The 21655-nt window shown below is 40.3% G+C and overlaps 1 protein-coding gene across 1 annotated transcript in view; it reads right to left on the bottom strand.

Moving 5' to 3' along the window:
• Window positions 1–21655, bottom strand: part of ubr4 (ubiquitin protein ligase E3 component n-recognin 4) — a 47725-nt gene that overhangs the window by 22474 nt on the left and 3596 nt on the right. The window contains exons 2-48 of the mRNA XM_080468643.1: window positions 21314–21411; window positions 21090–21193; window positions 20806–20935; window positions 20476–20621; window positions 20249–20348; window positions 19529–19670; window positions 19243–19367; window positions 18527–18651; window positions 18243–18302; window positions 17930–18120; window positions 17632–17731; window positions 17278–17415; window positions 17016–17133; window positions 13498–13685; window positions 13198–13354; window positions 13011–13096; window positions 12693–12862; window positions 12201–12480; window positions 11880–12012; window positions 11654–11733; window positions 11363–11491; window positions 10687–10869; window positions 10383–10505; window positions 10058–10287; window positions 9696–9814; window positions 9514–9611; window positions 9078–9235; window positions 8754–8960; window positions 7819–7920; window positions 7626–7726; window positions 6939–7326; window positions 6736–6799; window positions 6435–6626; window positions 6015–6085; window positions 5371–5518; window positions 4412–4645; window positions 4112–4282; window positions 3834–4016; window positions 3307–3465; window positions 2919–3071; window positions 2564–2791; window positions 2315–2472; window positions 2044–2218; window positions 1750–1951; window positions 1250–1413; window positions 784–1000; window positions 434–650 (exon numbers count right to left, since the gene is read on the bottom strand). Coding sequence (XP_080324769.1) covers window positions 434–650; window positions 784–1000; window positions 1250–1413; window positions 1750–1951; window positions 2044–2218; window positions 2315–2472; window positions 2564–2791; window positions 2919–3071; window positions 3307–3465; window positions 3834–4016; window positions 4112–4282; window positions 4412–4645; window positions 5371–5518; window positions 6015–6085; window positions 6435–6626; window positions 6736–6799; window positions 6939–7326; window positions 7626–7726; window positions 7819–7920; window positions 8754–8960; window positions 9078–9235; window positions 9514–9611; window positions 9696–9814; window positions 10058–10287; window positions 10383–10505; window positions 10687–10869; window positions 11363–11491; window positions 11654–11733; window positions 11880–12012; window positions 12201–12480; window positions 12693–12862; window positions 13011–13096; window positions 13198–13354; window positions 13498–13685; window positions 17016–17133; window positions 17278–17415; window positions 17632–17731; window positions 17930–18120; window positions 18243–18302; window positions 18527–18651; window positions 19243–19367; window positions 19529–19670; window positions 20249–20348; window positions 20476–20621; window positions 20806–20935; window positions 21090–21193; window positions 21314–21411 — 7245 coding nt within the window. The remainder of the gene's footprint in view (window positions 1–433; window positions 651–783; window positions 1001–1249; window positions 1414–1749; window positions 1952–2043; window positions 2219–2314; window positions 2473–2563; window positions 2792–2918; window positions 3072–3306; window positions 3466–3833; window positions 4017–4111; window positions 4283–4411; window positions 4646–5370; window positions 5519–6014; window positions 6086–6434; window positions 6627–6735; window positions 6800–6938; window positions 7327–7625; window positions 7727–7818; window positions 7921–8753; window positions 8961–9077; window positions 9236–9513; window positions 9612–9695; window positions 9815–10057; window positions 10288–10382; window positions 10506–10686; window positions 10870–11362; window positions 11492–11653; window positions 11734–11879; window positions 12013–12200; window positions 12481–12692; window positions 12863–13010; window positions 13097–13197; window positions 13355–13497; window positions 13686–17015; window positions 17134–17277; window positions 17416–17631; window positions 17732–17929; window positions 18121–18242; window positions 18303–18526; window positions 18652–19242; window positions 19368–19528; window positions 19671–20248; window positions 20349–20475; window positions 20622–20805; window positions 20936–21089; window positions 21194–21313; window positions 21412–21655) is intronic.

The following is a 21655-nucleotide window of genomic DNA, read 5'->3' as shown; positions in this document are numbered from 1 at the left end:
AGCCATGCACTGAACACTCTGACAACAACGCAACTGCCACTGTTGAAGATCAAGTCGAGTATCCAATAACCCTGACTGCCTTACTGGACTCATGAGGATAAGTTTAAAGAGTGGAACATGAAGTAAATAAAATATACAACAATAACTATATGCGGAATGAGGAATCTAAATCTTTTTACATCCAACAACACAATTTCAGAAAATTCTAAATAAAGTGGCTATGAATCAATGGAAAGAAGAGAGATGTCACAGCATGTCAAATCCTAACTGTGCTGACAACAAGGAGATTCTAAGTCACAGAAACTACATCAGAAAGCCAATGGTTTCTGCTGACTTTGTAATCAAGTCACACAGTGCTTCAACGACAAGAGGCTGAGCAGTGCTAAACCCATCTTGTGTTGATCTACAGGAACCTTAAGTGGAAAGTTCATACCTCTCTAATACAGTGGCGCTGGTTGTGGTTGGAGTAGCTATGTCTCCATCAGAGGTGCCATTGCCCTGGTTGAGGCTGGGACTGCCGACATTGTTCACTGAGGCAGAGGAAAAGTCCTCTGGTGGATCCTCTGGCCAGCCGAACTGTTCTTTAGTTTTACCATAGATCTTGATTGAGTCGAGCATAGTGACTCCAGCTGGGTCAGCAGATGCTCCAACTGTACAAGGATGAACAAGTAAATGAACTACATTACAAAATGTAGCCAAACAACACTTTTGCAAGTTCAGTAGGATTGAATATGGAAGTGGACGTTTACACAAATTTTTAAAAAATAAACAAATTTATCTTACTAAATATGGATAGCTTCTTGTCGGCCTGCAAAGCCTCTTCTCTTGTGAAAGGGAAATCGAACCAACGGGCTCTTGTCAGGTTTATCTGCATGGTGCGGCCGAAGACTTCCACATAAGAAGGAGCCCGCTCGATGGCTTGAGTGCCCACCTGCACCCGCATGCCTGTCATCACCATTGAAGTGTTGTTGTTCACTGCTTCCACTGTGAATCCTCCGGGCTAAGAGAGGAAACACAATGAGGAACTGCACTGACGGTAACAGTTGAATTACGAAAAAATAAACAGGTTGAGCTAAATATCAAGGAAGAATTATCAATATTCACACATGTCAACTCCAAATGTTAAATAATTGTAATCATCATCACAGTCCATGTATCTGGTGCAGGGATGGTGGACAACAAAAATTCTTTACATGACAAGAACAGTGTGATGACACGTTAACACAGAAAACAAGATAAAAGTCATTACCTTTGTGTTGGCGACATACATGCCAGTAGAGTTGAGTCTGTGTTTAATCTGCTGTCCATTGTAGACCTGCAGTAAGTCATTACCCCCAAACTCCACCTCTGTCAGCTGCTGATTGTGTTCAAAGAAGTCCACTGGGAATGTCACCTGACTGGAGGTCCGTGTAGCTTTAAAGTAGAATGAAAATAAATAAATAAATGTAAGTATAAAAACAAGCTCCTGCAAGGTCAAAGAACCTCATACTTGAGGTTGATTTTAAATCAAGAACATGTCTAAGTTGGTATTTTATGAAGAGGTGAATCGAGGTATACTGTAAATGAAAATACCAAAAGAATGATGAGTCTGTAGGAGAGCACCACTCAAATGTAATCACCTGACATTTTGTTTCAGAAAAAGCTTTGAGTCTAAATGCGAAAATCATAATTCAAGTTGACATTAACTCGTTTATGCAAGTATAAAGCAATATGAAGAGTATAAGCACTGAAAACGAATCACAAACTCACTGGCAGCGGCTGCTTTTCGTTTGCGGACCGGCTTCATGATACTGATGCCACAGCTGGGCTGCAGTGAGGGCTGGAGCCAGTATGAGGTGTTGTCTACATTTGCCATGTAGATTCGCAGGCTTCCATCCTCACACAGCAGAATCATGGTGGTTCGCTGCTGCTCATTGCTGGCAGTGTGTCGAATAGCTACCATATCTTGAATCTGGGTGAAAGAGACCATAGAAGAATTTTAACACTAGAAGCACTAATGCAGTTAAACATCGATAAATAAAAGTTCCTTTATATGACCATCACCTTAGCTTTTGCTGGGAGTGTTTTAATCTCTTGGATGAGCAAGGTGTCAGGCTTGACCATAATGACCAGAGGTATCCCCGTTGTCTGTTGCACACAGCAAACCAAGCCCGGGTGGTTCATGACCTCAGACCACTGGCACAGAGCAGGAGACATCTTACTGCTGCCTCCATTTGAACTACAAATGTGAACAAGATAATGCGAGTTCTTAAAAATAATAACAGAGCGGAAGAGGAAAGAGTAGAGACTGTATGTGGTGTGAAAGAAGCATTACCCTTTGATGTTGATGGGGAAAAGCCTCTGCACCTCGGTCGTGCTCCGGCTCACTGTGGCAGCAAAAGACTTTCCTTGGCTGTAGCTGAAGAAAAGCATCTGAAGGACGTGGGAGTAATAGACGGACACACCTCCGCCAGCTACTTGCCCACTACTATCCTGGAGTTCCAAAGAAAGAAATTATCCATTAGTGCTTTAGTTCAACTTTTTCAAGAAACCTCAAACACAAACATGAGAAAGTTCCAGACACCTTCAGATCTTCATGGGTGATTTCCAGGACATTTGTGACATAGAATGGGCCATGTTGAGCACTGCTAGACTCGTCCATAACCTGGGTGTACATGTATCCTGCTGAAGACATGATGGCGATGATGTTCTTTCCCTCTTCATTAAAAAGGAATGTAGCATCACGGATCTTTGAGCTCGGGAGCAGGAAGTAGTACATGGGACTCAGAGCATCGACTGACAGGTCATAGACCTGTTTGTCAGGGAGACAAATCGAAACAAAGATTACATAATACAACTTCCCAATCATACAGAAAACCTGCATAAAAAAAGTCAGCGAATACTCATTATCTCAACTTAAGTTATTTCTGAATGTTTACCTTAACAAAGTCAGCAGTGATGATGGCAAGTTCAGTCTGTGAGCCTGGTAACCAGATCGCTTTGATAATGAAGTTGCCTGTGGCCAGTTGTGGGTGCAACACCAGGTGGTCTGACACAGAGCCGGTGCTGCTAAAAGTCAGTACGTGGCAGTCCTGGAAGAAATTAACAGACAAGAACGATACAAGACAATTCCTTGAGTTATTATGCAGACATTTTTTAATATGCTTGAATCAATTTAATTTCATTGGTTTTCCAATAAATACTACTTCAGGAATTTTTGTTTTGCCATTTTCATTGAAAACACCTAAATTTCTGCTTTTGGTGAAGTTTTAATTGCATACTGACAAATAAAAAAAACCATTTTGAACTGAGAAAAAGCATTTTAACCTTGAGGCCACACACAGCCAGGTAATCTTCATTACAAGGGTTGCCTGTGAGACTGAGCACAGTGAATGGGACCGGGGCAGAGGCCAGACGGGTCAGTGTGAGCTTTCTTTTGCTGGAGTCTGCTTGCTTCAGGAGGGTGGACAGCTGCAGGACTGTTATCTGTCAGGTGGAGGATGAGGACAAAATACATCATGTGATACTCCATCAAAAAGATAATTTAGATGAAATAGATAGACAAAAGCATACGAGTCATACAGTTGTTGTTTTTTTCTTGTCAGAGTTTCACTGAAAAGAAAACCGAGAATCAAAGACCCTGCAAATAAGCAACGTCTGTGTGGATGTTGCCTTTACCAGTAGTCACCCGAACAAGCCATTGTGACTTGGACGAGAGACACAGGATGATCATTCCTGTCGCAGCCTGGATTCAAACCTGGGGCCTCCAAAAAAAATGGTCAAAACTGGCAAATATTGGATGAAAAATATCTTCTCAAACTATTCAAATAGAATTTAAGATAAATTCAACTCACTTTGCCCTTTTCGTGGCTCACTGCGAGGTGCTGACGGCGACCATGAGGAGATGACAGGACACACATGGCAACTCGGCGTAGGACATGTGCACTGATGAGCTGGCGTATAGTTTGCCCCTGGTCACCACTGTAGTTCATTCTCACGTTCTCGAAAGCCCCTTCCTGAGAGCCAAGGGTAGGTACCTGTGGAAAACACTGACAGTTAACACTAAACTGGGATGCATAAAGATCATTTTAATGTTTTAATTTAAAAACACCAACTCTTTAGCTTCTAATACCATTAGCTGGTCTGTCATCTCCACATTTTTGTCCTGAGTATGCAGCTCATTGAGGGCCTGCTGAGCCCGGCTGCTGCTTCCTACTGCTGATGCCTGCTGGAAGTTGGTTTGGATGGCTTCCATGAGAAACATGAGCATCTCCAGTATGACTGCGGCAGTGGATGACCCCATCTGTCATAGTTAAAATAGAGCCAAAAGCAAAAATAAAATCAGTATGCAGTGTTATGTGCAACAGAAACGCAGAACGTGCCAAATACAGACATTAAGTCACAAATCCAGAAAAAAGAAAGTCATTCTCACCACTTGTGTTATTAACTCTTCCTGGCAGCCTTCAATACTCTTACACACACTGCTCTTCTTAGGCCTGTCTTCATCCCCAGGCTTGCCATCACAGATGGTGACCTTGCCCTTGTCGGAGGGTGAGGCATTCTGGTGGCGGATCGCACTCTCGGGCATACGCAGCTCACTCTGGAACGCGGATGACTCTTTGAGCGTGGAGCCCATGCCGCTGCTGGGGCTGCGCTTGACCAATGCCTGTGGATGAAGCAATACAAAAGAAACTGATAAGAAAAGGTAAACAAAACAAAGGTGGAACTTCAAGCAAGATGAGTCAATTATGTTAAAATATCATATTTGATGTGCTGCGACAATGAACTTAAATAGGCTAATCTAGACCTGTTCTTATTGTTGACACTGCCAAATGGAGGTCTATAGATGTCTAACAGGCCTCCAAGACAAACATAACAGATTGACAGATCCTAATACCACTAGGAGATTAAATCATTCTGATCTGACTTTGCTGCATGCCAATAGCATTAAGACTTTCACTTCATTCTTCACTTACAGAGAACTAAAACTATATTATTCACATTTGCAAGTTAAAAAAAAGTAACAAAAAAGGTGAGCAAAATTAAATTGAGCAGTTGAGATAACATCACTGAACCAAAAAGGAAAAGGTGCAATCATAAGCAAAGAAAGAATGGTGAAAGCCTATTGATAAGGTAAGATGTAGTTGATGGTTTTGCTCATGATCACATGCATAGTCATACATCATTTAAGAATAACTAGGAAAGCTGGCCTTTTCAGTACACAAGAGACTGACAATATACATTCATCACTGTCTGATCACATGTTGCGTGAAGCTAGCTATAACCCTGATCAAATGAAATGACTGGATGGAAGTCAATGGGGAATGACTTGCAAGCCAAAGTTACCGCTGTTGTTCTCTTCCCATGATGACCTGAGGTATTCGGTCTCACCTGGCAGCTGCCATCCTCTTTGGCACCGCAGTCACAGAAGAAAGAGCCATATTTGGCATAGGAGATCTCATGGTCTTTGTGACAGACCTTGGCACACACTGTGCACACACCTACCCCATCCACCATCTTACAGGTGTGACAGTGGTACCTGCAGAAGGAAAAGCAAGTGGCAACGTTATGCATAACACATTGGTTAAGTCACAAAAAAACAATATTCCATTGCCATAAAACAGAAATCCAGAGATTCACTCTTTTCATGTCAACATTTAAATCAGATTTGCTACTGATCTGTGTGGGTGTATGAATGAACAACATTTTAAGTATTCCTGGGTCAACACAACAGCTTAATAAAATCTGAAGCTATTTCAGATTTATTGGAGAAATTGAATTGAGTATTAGAAAAAATGTGTTCTATTAATGGCTCTATTTCTACAGTTTGCTTATGTTGATGTAGTTGATCTATGAAATGTACAAGACATGCACAGCTCAATAGATTTTTAGTTGTTAAAAAATCTTTCCTGTGTTACAAATCCATTTTAGTTTTTCCAATGGTTTTTGAGTCATCTCTTCAGTCATTCAAAAAAACAAAAAAGGAGCTTCTGGATATTCAACAATAAAACAACCAGCAGAAGCATCTTCTTTACCAGTGCTGATTCATGAATTCCTTCTGAGTTATGGTGAATGTGCACAGTTTGTTACAAAGGGAGTCTTCATCCTGTCAAAAAAAAAGAAAAGACATTGGTTCATTTAGATTCCTGGTGTGCAATTCAGGATTCAAAGTTCAAATTTAAGACAAAATAAGAAAAGTCAATTAACTCCATAATGAATGAGAGGGATTTTTTTTCATTAAAACTAAAGCTATCTAAAGGACTCTGGGACACATTTGTTTTCTTGTCACCTGGGATTATTAAAAAAGCTCATTTGCACAATGATCTAACTTTTGAGTTCAACATCTTAGCAAATGACACTGAAAAAAAGAAAATGCTAACTTGGACAATCTTGAGATCTATTCGGATGAATTGGCAAAGAATGGCCACATCTAAGAAAAACAGATGAAACCTTACAGAGTCCTCTGCCTGGGAGTCATCCTCTTCCACTGCGAGCTCCTCCACCCAGTCTGAGTCGACTTCCATGGCCTTCTCTTCTCCCTCCATCAGCAGCGTTGAAGTGCCTTGGCCACTGCTTTGTCGTAAAGCATTCATCACATCAGCCAGATAGGAGATGATGTGGCACGAGCATTCCAGCATGCTGGCATGCTGAGATCCAAGAAGAAGTGTACGTCAATGGTTTGACAGCTTATATTTCAATAATCTGTCACAGAGTTCATATAGATTATTTTACTCTGGGGAGTGAAAACAAACGTACCTTTCCTTGGGACAGATTCGTGCTCACTTTTTCCACAACATTCTTTTGTGTTAGATACTTTTTGCTGTAAAAAGACAGTCAAGACCATCAATCATTAACATGAAACCTGGTTAATCCTTGCTAATGTTGATTCAAATTATATTTTTAAAAAAACAAAAAAAATGACAGGTGGGATCGACATGTCTCTGAAAGTTGTTTCTTACCATCTGGTGAGCCAGTCAATCGCTGCCCTGTGCAGCTGCAGATGTCCGGCCCCCTGCCCAGCACTGGCAAGTGTAGCCATGATAACCATGAGCTCAGGAAAGCCAGTTCCATCTCCATTGGTCAACATGTCTGTTGCCATGGGAATCAGTGTGCTGAGGAGGACGGTGCATACTCCTTCTCCAACCTGGCTATTGTCACGCACAATATGAGTGGTGAGCTGCTGCAGAAGCTGGCGGTTTTCCTGAACTATTTCCAGTTGCTCCGAGTCCTTTGGCGGCGGGGCGGTCATCCGTGTGAGCCACGACTGCAGACGTGGGGGCTCCACACAGGCCAGCTGAGCCAGAGAGCCACACAGGCATAACAGGCTTGGATTTGGACTCTTCTCAGCTATGAATGACAATAACATAATTCAATGATCATCACAAAGAAAATCAACCTGCAGTTTGTAATATGCTTTAAAAGAAGATCTGCAAAACCATCTCCAAACAGTCACACAAGCATGACCCCCTTACATTGGCACATCTGGAAAGTGGCTATATGAAACTTCAATGCTACAAAAACATACTGTTGCCACTTTAATACTGTTGAGCTGAGATGATCTTATAGCGCAATCTTACACAGCAGGACACTACATTTCAACAAGTCAATCTGAAAAACATGCCATCATCTGACATGAGCAGACTTACTGAGCTGAAAGAGCTTAGTGAAGAACTTAAGCACCCTGTTACAGAATTTTGCAGACAGGTTTTCGTTGGCTGTTGCCATCATGATCTGGACGAGTTCACCACTACGAGAAGAAATTAAGGCAGGGATGTAACCATACAGTCATGTAATTAGTGAGCTTTTGTGTTGCTATATTATTATTTAGGCAGGACATACCTGAATGAAAAGAACTCCTCCATTGCCTTTCGGACTTGACTGCTTTCTAGCTGCTTTTCAAGGTACTGAAGACATTCCTCAAGTACAGACTCATCCAAGCCACTGAAGAAAAAGAAGCACAAATTTTTAGAATGCAACCAACACGGTGTAAACATCAAGAAAAACATGCTAAAGCATATCAAAGGCTCCACAGGACAGCAGAGGAAAAACTCCTTCAGTTGATTTAAAATAGGCAACATTAGTTCATCTGGTCCAACTCATCTTTTGTGATATTTACTTTTTATTGAAACATTTTTCCAAAAGAACACAAGGAAAGTGAACCTAAAACCACACACTAATATCAACAATCAAATTCAGAATCAGCGGGGGCACTACAGTCATACCAGGTTTTAATAAATAAAATGAAATAATAGATAAAAAAAAAGTTGAATATAGCAATGAATAGTGGAATACAAGATCGATCAGTGTTTGAAGTTGTGGGACGGGGAGGAAGACAGCTCACCCTTATTCTGACCAATAGTCTACGTATTTTGAAACATCTTTCCTTTATCTCAAGAGGAAGTTTAGTCTTTCCATCTCATAAATCTGCGACTATTTCAATCCAGTTATCCACTGAAGTTGGGTTTGTTTGTAGCAATTTACAAGTGCTTTGCTTTTTGTGGTGCTATTGTTAAAATATTCAGGAGGTATCTGATATTTCCTGTTATTCCTTTGGGTAGGTCATCTAAGCATAGTGATTTAAATGTCAGGTGTATTTTTTGTCCAAGAAAATGTTTCATGATTTTCCAGCTGTTTTTCTTAAGTATTTGAATCTTGATCCAACTCCCAAAAATGTGTTTTGTGGTCCACATCCCCACCACCACAACCTCTCCAGCATGTAAGTCAACTCCTCTCATCAACTACAGATTAGATCATATAAACCTCACGTCACATACCTGTTGGGGTCTGAGTGGTTGGCAATGATGTTGTAACACCCTGTCACCAAACGCTCGTAGATGCGGGCGAGGAAGGCGTCTGACTCTGATGGGCCGAGGATGCGTTCCAGTGACGTGCTGCTTATCTCAGCTACACACTCGGTGCTGCTCTCCAGGAGGAGGGGCAACAAAGTGCTCACAACCTGGGAGGGATTCAGCTCCTCTGTCCTGAATCAACATACAGTATATAATATTAACTTCAGAAAACTGTTTTGTTTCTTTTAATCCATTTATCCCATATTGTTTTATGCATGTTCAAGTATATGAATTTTACAGAGAACTTACACAATGAGGTCTCCAGTGAGGCGAACCAATGAGAGAAGGATGTGCTTCAGGGAAGAGGCCAGGGGCAAGGACTGGCAGCTCAGTGTGCCCAGATGAGCCGCTTGTATGGCACTGATGTAGCTCTCTGATGGTATGGTATCGTTGGCAAATGCATTTCGCTAAGAAGAAAAAAAATCATCAGAGTCTTTAATCACTTTTTAATATTACATGTTGAGCCAGTGATTCAAACATAGTAAAACAAATGTTTTTGTAACATTACTTTTTTCACCACGAGGCTCATATTACCATTTGACCAGGAATATATGTGGGAATAAAATTATGTGCAACAAAAAAAGAATTAAAGCAATACATGGCTGTACGGAAGAATATACTACAGTTGAGTGTGCCTAAGTTGAGTGACAACCACATTGAAATAAAAGCCACATCACTGACGTACCCATGAGCCAATGTTGGGGAATTCGTTGGTGTGAATGCTGTTCCAAGTCTCACATACAGTCTGCACAGCTGATGGTAGGTTCTGCGTTATGCTGTGTCCTGCAAGGAGTCATTCAACAATTCACGTCAAAAAAGTAAGTGTCCACAGAATTATCTAAGCTGTGTTAAACATGTTTTACATACCCAGCATGTTGGCTTTACAGCGTGTGGAGCCAATTGAGAGAACTGCGGCATAACCTTGGAGCTTTGCATCAGTCAGCTTGTTCTCCCCCTCTTCTGGGATGTTCATGAGTAGGTAAGATCTGCTCAAGACAAACGTGGCTTAAGGTTTCATCCAAAATAGATGCTCATTTTGAGGTTTGAGCCTCAGACCAAAAAACAACAACATAAGTCGAAGTTTTAAACAATAGCAGCAAACCAAGTGTGTGTATCTTTCAGATTCTAAATAGGCCAACACTGACAACATAAACACTTGTAAGGAAGCAAAAAACAAACTTTAACTGTGTGGATCAAAATATGTAATCCCAAACAAGCTCCATTCTCACCTTGTGAACGCTGTGTAAATGTCAGTGAGCTGCAGTGTAGCAGGCAGCAGGTTCTTTGTGATTTCAGCCGACTTGTTGCCGTCTGCCTCGATGGCAACCTTAGACAGGTGCTCATCTAAGGAAACCTGCACTTTGGAGATGACGGCATCCAGGGTATAGATGGCTTGTAGAGAGGGCAACTGATGAAGGGGCAAGATGGCATTTGGATCCACACTTGAAAAGGTGGAAATCTGAAACAGAATCAATTGACCCAGAAGTGAAGAGTCAATTCAAATCTTTGAACAGCAGCTGCACAAACGAGCACTGGATTTGCTGTAGCTCTTACCTGTCTGGCAATATATTCCTCTGCAAGCTCTACATCGTATTTAACAGTGCTGCACTTAGCAGCTGTCATCTCAACCAGAGAGGCTGCCTGGTCCACTTTCATTCCCTGTTTCACCAGATGTTCCTGTAATGATCACAAGTTATAGTTTTGCATGAAAACAGGTACATAATGCAACATTTGTGATGTTCAGTTGTAGAGAAAAAACTATTTTGAAAATAAAGGCTAATTGTTCTTGATGTTTTAGTAAAACTTTATGGCAACTATCATGGTAATGAGTCTTTTCACTGTAAAGGCTCCAACTCACCTTAATCCAGGTCACATACGGATTTACACGCAGACGTGAGGACCACCTGAGTGTGTGCAGGATGTCACTCTCACTGGGGTCACTGCAGCCAGTCTTCAACTGCTCCATGAAGGTTTTCGAGGGAGGTAAAACACCCAGAATCCTCCAAAGGACCAGAAAGTAGTACTGAAGGGAGCAGGCCTCCTTTAAAAGATGACAAAATAAACACTTTTAACCAAAGGGAGGTAATGTCTGCACCCATGTCAGGTCAAGAAATTATGTAAATGTGAACCTTAACTGCTCAAACATTCAGCTGCATACATTTACAAACTAGCTGTCAAAATTGTTAGAAACTATTCATTCGGAAATTTTAAGGTGAACAAAATCCATTAATATATTAGAATGAGTCCAAACATCAAACATCAAAAGGTGACAAACCACTTCCCCATGTGTGGAAATAATAAAAAAGGCTTTAGGCCGTTTAGGTTTAAATTCATTAAAATAACAATTCTCACTTTCTGCTAACAGATCAATATTTGATACTGTAAGTGAACCATTGACAGAGGTACTGTCATTGTGAATATATCATAGTGCAGATGGTCCATGCAGTTTTGGGCAATACTTAAATTACACCTGCTTCACAGGCCTCTTTTCCCCTTTTCCAAAGTTCCCAGTATGTTGTGTGCTATCTCCTCACCACAGGTGTGGTGGGTTTGTTCTCCTGTCTTCTCGTTGTATCAAACTGGGAGCCTGCTGCCAGGAGGGAGATGAGCCATGCATACAGTTCATCATATTTCACCGCTCCATTGAACAGCTTTGGAAAAACCTAGAACACAAAATGTTTGACAATAGAAAGGTGAGGAAATATGAAATATTGACCAAGACACATACTTTCAAAAAATGTCAAATTTGACAACTAGTGCAAAATCTGTAAATGTCACTTAACAGTTGTAAACCCAATAACAATATAAAAATATTCCAGTCTCACTTTGCTGTCTAGTCTGCTGATATCGTCCTCAGATGCTTCAGGGGACAGAACGCAGTAGAATTTGGGTTGGGTATTTGAATCTAAAACAAAAAAATAATGAAACATTATATATGTTTTCTCATCAATCATGAAAAACAAAATCAACATAATTTTCACACATAATATGAACAATATAAAAACTCAGCTTTACACAAGTAGAAAAAAAAGATTTCTTTGATGATTTTACCTCCTGAACAGTGTTTTGCCCAATTTTCCTCCACCTCTTTGAACCCGTAGTACAATGGGAGACTGTTGCGTTTGCCTCCCTCCTGAACAGAACCTGGCCCGGTGGACGGTGGAGTGAGGAGGTTGTACTGCACCTGTAAGTAATAAACATGGTGAAAAATGTTTCCATTTTCATTTACATTTTCTACAAATGCCACTTTTACTCTTGCTGCTCTTAAAACCACTTTCATCCCATCATTCAATGTTATTACAAAACTTGGGTAAGAAACCATTGAGTTTTAAAAATCTCTGAAAAGAAACCCACTTTCAAAAGAGCACAAACCTGTTCAAACAGATACAGGGGAGCCTTGGAGTAGTGGCGCAGAAGGTAGTCAAAGACCAGCAACAGGCGGGCTAGGTTGAGAGGCACAGCCTTCAGCTGAGACTCTCTGCTCTGTGCCACTTCAGTGATGGCCTGAGTGACCATGGTGAGGACTGATCGACGACCACGCTCTGACAGGTTGTGGAAAAGCAGCAGCAGGAGCTGGAGGTGTTCCACGTTAAGATCGTCTTCTCCATGAATAGAACCCTGGATTGTGTGCTGCTTCAGAGTGCCCAAGAATCTGAGGACATCAAATGTAACAGACAAGTGCATTTAACAAAAGTGCAAGTAGGTTAAATATGCAACTTGAGGGGTTGAGGTTAAACTTCACTATGTATGTTAATGCGTTTTGAAAGCAGCATCCTTCATCTGCTGCATACACTGAGGAGCAGCATGAAGCAGCTTAAGACACCCCATTACGCCTAATTGCCACAGTGAGGAGAAATGTTCTACCTTTCCCAGACTTTCATACACTCGGGCACATCTGGTTCTCCTTGCAGGCTGGCTTTGTGCTGCCATATGAGGAGAAGTCTGGAGAGGACCGATAATGACTGGGGGTGGATGTAGAGAGGCCAGGGCCCCTCTGAGAATGGAGCGACACCCAGCTGCTGAAGAAGGGTGCTCTGTAAACAAGACAGGGCAGAATGATGAGACGATGATAAGAGCATACCTATTGTACTATCTATACATCAAAGATTAATAGACTAATGATAACATAATAGTATTAGCACATTTAAAATTTCAATTAGAGATGGTAGCAGCTATTCTTACCTGCAAGGCCGGGGATGGAAGGTCTGAGGTTACGAGGGTGTGGTTGAAGTGATACAGAGCTAAGGAAAACACTTCATCTGAGGAGCCTGAGAAGAAAATGGTACATCATACTCCGCAACATCCAATGTATTCCAGTCGTCATAGACCACATTATGTTTTATTAACACAATATTGTCATTGAATCTACCTTTGACATCCTTGTCCACATCTTTGATGATGCTCGCGAGGGTAGCCATGTGCTGCTCTGTGAGGGACACACTCAGGTAGTTGCGGATGAAGTTGTTCCGGGACTTCAGCATTGAGGTGGTGATAAAGTTCAGGATGCTGGAGGCTAAACTGAGAAACTATAAGAACAAGTTGGTATGAGTTAGTAGAATGTCACTTAAGAACATTGACAACCTTGACACCTTATGACAAAATATAGATACTCTTTACTGCACTTAATCCAACTATATTGTGTTGCATAATGTCTATAATCAGTCTTCACCAGCTCTGGATCTTTTCGGCCTGCTAAAATGTTGCCGTTCTCGCTTGGATTTTGCTTGCTGGGGCTCTTCAGCCGGGGAGAGGTCTCTAGGGGTGGTGGTGGGGGAGGGGGTGGAGGAGCTACTTTGTCTTTGGTTGGCGAAATTGTCTCCTCAAACCAAAGCCCCAGGATGGGTTCACTGTCATCGTCTGTCAAGAAAGAGAACATAATTATTTTTAACTTCTTAAGAGAGAAGGTGAAAAGACTTTTTTGAAAAGGTGTTTGTGGGGTGGCATCATCAAAAGAGAGAACATAAAAAGCTTCCCCGTGTTTACAACATCTACAGCACAGTGCGGGTGGTTGACAACAGCAAAACAACTGCAGCAAACGGTGATCAAGAAACACTGCTGGTTCAGTTTACAGTCAAACAGCACTACAATATTTCTACTCACAAATTTTCTAAGGAGACATTTAATTTTTCTTTGGCGTCACTGATAATATAAAAAATCTTAGCTATGAGCGAATATATTGTGTAAAACCATACCATGCTATTGTATTTGTCAGAAACCCAACTTAAGAGGAGAAAAGGACCATCTTTTCAGGGGCAATTTTTGTTCGTTTCTAATAATATGGGAGTGAATTATGTCTTCTTTACAAGAATTTACATGTGTCTCAATCACAAGGATTAATCTGGCTCTTGCCAAGCTGGACCGTTTCATTTACTTCCAAAAATAAAATTTTTTAGGTCATGTAATAATGATTTCAATGCTGCCATTGTGAATGATTTTAAAAACATGCTTTTGTCCGAGTGTCAAAACAGAGATAAAGAAAGTAAAATCACACCCGATGCAACAGAGATGTCCAGCTATTCTCTTATTTGATCTGTACCTGCTAAACTGCAAACATCACTACTTCATTATTACACAGCGGAAAGCGTTGTGTTACAATCAACATGTCACAGGCATTTCACTTTGAGGCACCAGCAACATGCAGCAACTGAAACAAACAAGACATTTCACATTGTGATAAGATTTTACAATCTACATGAATTTGTCAGCTCTGGATTAGAATGCATTTTGGTGACACCATATAAAATTAATTCTCCCACAAGGCCAACCCCAACCATTTGATTGTAAATAATTGTTTTTGCCATGAACTGATGAAAAAAAAACATACCACTAATATGATTATTTAAACTTGGTATCACAGTATATGAATCATTTAAATGCTCCTCTAGCTTTACTTTTTCCCTCTCCATCTGGATCTATTTTGAATCCATGTCTGGCCGATAACTGAACTTGGGGAAAATTCTTCAGCAGTGTTTAAGAGACTGTCGATGGAGGCTTCTGACAGATTCTTAGTTCAGCATAAAAACTGGTTTGAGTTTCGAAAGTCTGTCAGGCCTTAGGCACCTCAACTATGAGGACTACAGAATGAAATGACTGCAGGACCAACCAGGGACTCAATAAGGGCTGCACAATAACATAAGCACAGGGAGAGCAGTGATTTTGAAAAACAATTGTACAGACGTCACCCCCTTCTCACGCATCAACAGGACCTTAAAGCCTCCAAATCTCCACAGTGAATGCAAACATATGAATCATCTAGGATTTTAATTCTGCTCCCATTTCTCCATGTGACATTTGAAGCAAACTTCATCTCACTAAGGAAACCTAAACCACACCAGCGCGGCTTCTTGCTTGCCATTTACACAATTCAAACCTTTAGTCAGGCTTTGTTCCATCAAGGTTTCTATCACACAAAACCTGCACATCTATATCTGTGGGTGACATCTCCTATCTGCAGGGAGATTATTCCAACTACAAAAACAAGACACATGTTTTCAAAGAATATCACATTAAGTTGATATTCACATTTGCATGCAACAAACAAAAATCAAAACATTTCAGGTGACAGCAAGACATAGCACTGCGTGTTTAAGCCCATTAAGCACAATTTGATTTATTTTGTGTTCAAGAAACATACCACTGTTTAGATGTGGGTTCTGCATTATTTTTTATGAGATCTCATGCCACTCAGGGCTACCAATTGATGGCTTTTGGCAGCTGATGTAGCAATTTTAATCACATAAATAACTTCAAGTTTTCACTATCCTTGAGAGTGTTTCTTTCCATGGGAGGGGCTTTGTTTGTTTCGCCTATTCTAGGAAATATAGGACAGTTGTAGCTCAGGTGATTATACTATCATTAATATGAATTTAAAGGACATTCAATTTCTGCAAAGAGACACCCCTCAATTCTGCAGGTCTGGTGTTAAAATGTCAAAAAAGAATCCAAAATGTACTCACTGAAACAATATGATAGAATATAATAACAGACGATTCAGAGGCCATCAAAAGATGACACTTAAATCAGTGATTACAATCACCCAATAAATTATCTAACTGATAAAAGCCAACCAGACCAAAACTGTTCATCACATTAACTTTTAGACACTGAAAAAATAAAAATAAAAATAATGAGCACCCACATGTCAGTACCAATGGTATTATCCTTTGAATCATCAGGAGCCACAGATGAACCTCTTTGACAAATTTCATTTAGTTCATATAAATTATAGAAAATTAAGAAAAACTATGAGCCACTTTGTCAAAGCCACTTCATCTCTGGCTCTGTCATTTTCTATACTATTAGGATCACATCAGAGCCTAAATTGTAAGAGACAAACAATAACAAAATGAATCTAGAACAGTGAAGTGGACACCAAATCTTTGACCTGAGGACAGAAATCTGCTGACCTGAGACACAAGCTGCACTTGTCTTCTCCTGTCTTCTCTCTGCTGAAATAGTAGAGACTGTCAACTACACTGACATACTGTGGTAAAGGGACAAGAAATTTTAATGACATCAGTGTGAGCATGTATGCATTTACCCCTCTCACTGTTGCTGCTACCTGACTGAAAGATCCACTGACGGCACACTTATGTCATTGCATCATTGATACAGCTGAGCACCGACACTAGCTCAGAGAGCACAAACATAACTGCTTTCAGCACCTGCACCCACACCGTCACGAGGCAAAGCTGAGGCACACCATGAAGGTGCAATAGAGCTTGTGATCATACAATAAATTATGAGCGTGTCTTCATTACATCTGTGGGTCAAAAGACCAAAACTTCCCGACCTTTTAAAATCTGTTTGTTTTCTTGTTGCTGTGGAGCACATATTGTGGCAGTTGGAATATGCTACGTTAACAAAGCTAATATTTTATGATCACTAACATATTTATGGTGTTTTTGAAGCCCATTTACCTAGAATGCATTAAAAAAAAAAAAAGTATCTGAAGCAAACTCAATTGAGAGTGCTGTAGCTTACCAGAGATCCACATTGCCTCTAGTGAAAAAGACCTGCTTTCATGTTTTGTATTATAGTTTTTCTATTACGATATATCTACTGATTCTAAGTGAAAAAGTCATCCTAGAGTAGAGAGACAGGGATGGGACTCCCTTTATTTCTGTGAACCTGAGCTTTTCTGTTGATGCATACTCCAGATTCCATCAAACAAAAGGGATGAAGTACCTTGGCTGCTGTCCTCCTCCGTGCTGCTGAAGTCATCCTCATAGTAGGTGTTTGAATCTGTAGAAGCACTGGCATCACTGCTGACCGAGCCTTTCCTCTGGCGCTGAAGAACGCAAGCCTGGTGGAAGAAAACTAACTCTCAGATACTTCTTGATCAGACCTCATAAAATCATAATTTTCTCACCAATTTAGTGAGGAAAAAAAAATACCGTAAGATACAAAGTTAACCAATATGTCATCCTGTGTGTGGGAGTGACTTCACCTTCTTGTAAGAAGTGGAGAGAAGTGTGAATAGCAGGTTAGTCAGGGGTACAGAGTCGATAAGTCTCTGGACCCTCTGGATGGAAGTACTCTGTGCCATGATGTTGAGCTCTGCTGGTGGTCCATCGCTGGCCCAACTCTGCATGTGGGACGAGGAAATATTACAACCAAGAAAACATGGCCGTCTGCTTCCTTAAACAGAATAGGCTTCATTTAACACTTAACGATATATTGTGTCTACAATCTTCCAAACTATAAGGGAAGGTATGTACCGTTTTGTGTTACACTTGTTTGAAACATTCAAAGGCAGATTTTCATTTTAAAACAAGCCAAAGTGACTGTGTGCTTCTCTCACCCTGTGCAGAGCTTCAACTTGCAAATCCTGGAACAGTGAAGTCAAAAGTTTGATGGCATGGTTGGCCAGGATAACAGACAACACTCCAAACCCTTGGTGTCTTAAGGAAACATTAAAAAAGCACATGATGAGATAGTGAAACACATTAAAGCCTGGATTTTATATGTCATGATAAAACAATGTCAGGACTTAATTGAAAAATCTCTTGAAAAGGCCCTGACACAATATCTTCACACTATAGAAATGTTCCATTACAGAATAGTTTCAAAAACCATAATGATACACAATGTAAAAATACCCTTTGCCAGGACCAAGTTTAGGCGATCCTGCACCATCCTTGGTCCGTGCAGCAATATCCCGGACACGCAGGGCGGCCAGGGGGTCCTTTTCTTTCCCCTTGTCTGCGAGGGCAGTCGGGCTCAGGTTCAGTATCAGGTACAGGCTGTTCAAGAGGCACCAGGCTCCCAGCAGCTGGAAATTCTGGTAATGCTGAAATGTACAAAAGTGTAGATAAAGGAGGTTAAAACAAATTTGTGAAATAGTAAAAACTATAAATGCCTTATCCAGTATTATATTTGTTAACACTGGTATACCATTAAATAGGTGCTCACCTCTCCTCCAGCTCGTCGTGAGTTGCTGATGGCTTGTCCAATCATTTCATAGATCTCCAGCTGTGGGTAACAAATTTAATCACAAATTTAAATGCACCGTTTCTTATTAGGTAACAAAAGGAAACCATGTTTAAAAAATAAATAAAATACACCATCAGGCTAACAACTTAAAGCAAAACCATTTATTTTCAGTCCAATTTCAGTACAAGCAACAGCTTTGACTTTTATTTTATCCACAGAACTACATGAACATACAGTGAAAATGCTGTACTTGTTTTACTCACACATTTCTGGACAATTGTGGCTGCGTCATTTTCGTAGTCTTCCTCTTTTGTCCCAGTGGAAGCAGAGCGAAGCTGCAGGCCGCTCCCCACCTGCAGGATGGCCATGCAAGTGGCCACGCTCACGCCTGAACAGGGCAGAAATAATTGCATTAATTTTGACATCTTGACTTTTACCACTACTTAGACGTGGACATCACTACTTTTGCATTCAGATATCCATTGAAAAGCTTAAAGAACATTCAAGCACATATTTTCATTGTATACGTTGTGGTCAGAAATTTCCCAAGAATATGATATCTGCAAGATTGAAAATGCAAGAAATCCTAAAAAAAACCAACAAGAAAATAAAACGAGATGAATAAAGTTTTTGCACATTTTACAATTGTCCAGACTGACTCAAATACCCTCACAGCAGACGGAGCCTTTTCAAGAGGAAGGAATTTGCCATTGCTAAATCTGGCCAAATGAGTGGAAGCATGTTCCATAGTAACAAAGCAGCACATGAGTTCACCTGTCAGATACATCAGAAAAAGAAAAATGCTCGCAAAAAGTCAAGCAACAAGAACACACTGATTGTGTAAGCTTAATAAAATAATTGTTTTTTTAATGCTTGTAAAAAATAACATTTCAATGGACACTATAATTACAGATCATTGTTGCCACTGTCTGTTCAGTGCACACTTTTATTTATTAATGAATTGAGAGTTTCCACCTACCAGCATAGAGACAGCTCAAAGCCAGCACGGTCATGTCCAGTAGTCTTCCTGGTGTCAGGGGCTCCAATACAGGCAGGGAGAGTGTGTCCAGAGCCATCGTCACATCAATCACCAGTGAATGAAATCTATGAAGCACCAAATACCAGGAGAACATTTAGTAACAAGAACCTTGAATTCCAATACGTCACCACCTGAAAGAACCAGTGCAGGTTATAGTGTCCATTCAAAACATACACTACTGTAATATACCAAGCCATGTAACCACAATTAAATATAATGTAAATACCCATTGCGGACAGCAGTGGCATCAGCCACTGTTGCAGGCATGATAAAGAAAGAGTTGGCTGATACAGCATCCTGGAATCTGTTGATGTAGCGTAGAAAGTAGGGCAGATTGAGGCACACTCGTAGCAACTTCTCTGACCCACCTAGGGACAGAAGACAGAGGGACAATTAGCTTGTATAAAACAACAAGTACCTCTGAATAAACTAGATCAAAAAGGAGATAAAGTAACAATTACATTATAATGAAGGAAAATCAAACTATATAAAGGGAGACTAGTGAGCACGATCTATATTGGGAGAAAATAATATATTCATGCTAATTATATGCATGTGTTAAAAGAGCATTTACCCTTTATGGGGTTATATTGGAGATCAAAACAGTGTAATGACATGATATCCATTGTCATGTAAACACAATACTGCTCGGTGATCAGAAAGGGCACTTTTTCATAATATCTAGTCAATCGTAGCACATCTTTTGCATGAATTTAGTTTCTTCTGTTTTTTATTTCTGCCAATTTGTTAGGTAGAAATTATAATTTGTGACAATTGTTCTCGTGTGTTTATTATCAGTGTATAATTAGATATCACTATGGTCAATTAAAGCTACATTTCTAAAATGTCAGATTCTTTAAATATATATTTTTAGCACAAGGGCAGACACATAATTATGCCCACTAAAACAACAAAAAACTACTGAGACATAACAATAAATACTCACCAAGTTCCTGTAAGCTTGACACATTCTGAGAGACAAAGGCATTTTTCATTTTGGCCTGAATGGCTTGATCTGTGGTTTGGTCATCGCAATCACTCTCAGCCTGCAATTCAGAGATGTTAAAAAGTAAATAAAAACACACCAATCATAATGATTTAATATATTTCTGTTGAGAGTGGTTAACGGTGAACATGATGTGGTTAACCTAGATCGATTAGGTTGATACTTGCCTGCATGTGTGCTGCTGATGGTGAGGCCAAGATGGTGGTAAGGTCAGGGTTAAAAACTGAAGTCAGTTGATTAAAGAAGTTCATCTGAACTTCTTTTTGTCGAAGCTCTGGGTTTACAGCACTGGGCAATTCTTTCTGATCTTCAACTATTATAGTGAACAAAGAAACAAAAAAACATTACTAAGTCACAAATCCAAGCTATGAAAACTTGTTTGGAAAATATAAAAACTGCAACAGCATTCTGCCTCAGTATGAACGATTACAAACAGTATTGCTATGCACACAAATAAAAAGAGAAACCGTCATCAGTGAAGTACTGTTAAGACTCACCATCTGAAAGGGTTTTGATGGTTTGAGGCAACTTGGCAGACTTCATCATAGCTGTGAAAGTTATGATTTCTGTGCGATCTAGTCTGCTGCAGCCGGTGCAAAGTCCTTTTATTAGAAGGATCAGGTGTTTCTGTACAACAGTTAAACAAAATTACACACTGTCAGTCAGGAACAACACTCAATAAGTGTATGCAATTGACTCAAGCCATTGTGCCAGGGAAAAGCATTTCTTTACAATCACCATAAATATTCCACTCCCCACCCCAGCAGTCTGTTTCTCTCACCTGTGACACTGCACATGCCTCATCAGGGTTTTCCAGGCGCAGCAAAGAGAATTCAATCAATACTTTGCATGCTGCAGCAACCGACAGCAACTGATTCCTTGGTACTGGAAGTAGATAATGAAAACGTTCGTGAGCTGGAAGGACTTCAACATGTTTACATGGAAGTATGATGAGAAAGGATGAGAAGTAATTTGAAAATAGACAGGGATAAAAATGGTACACACTTTGTCCGCATACTGTGGTGATGTAATGCGCAGACAGCGCCACGAACGACGAGTAGAATGGCTCATACTGTTTGTCGTGGTGTAGAATGTCTGATTCACTGAAACGACAAGGAAAATATTGCATTAAACACAAAAAAAGCGTATATTTCCTAACATTTACAGGACACTTTTCTTTCCGTTGAAAGAACTAATTTGACTATAATTAGACACCCTTTCCCAGGGTGAAAAAAAAAACTAAAACCCAATGCTTGCAGTTTCAATCGACTTGTTTCGTAACCTGAAAATGATAAAATATGAAAAAAATGAAACATCCAACACTGGGTGAGGAGCTGATTTTGCAAA

This window comes from Lipophrys pholis (genome assembly GCF_963383615.2).
Source record: "Lipophrys pholis genome assembly, chromosome: 8".
In the NCBI taxonomy this organism is placed as follows: domain Eukaryota; kingdom Metazoa; phylum Chordata; class Actinopteri; order Blenniiformes; family Blenniidae; genus Lipophrys; species Lipophrys pholis.
The sequence above is the reverse complement of the archived record's forward strand: the minus strand, read 5'-3'. Positions and strand labels throughout refer to the sequence as shown.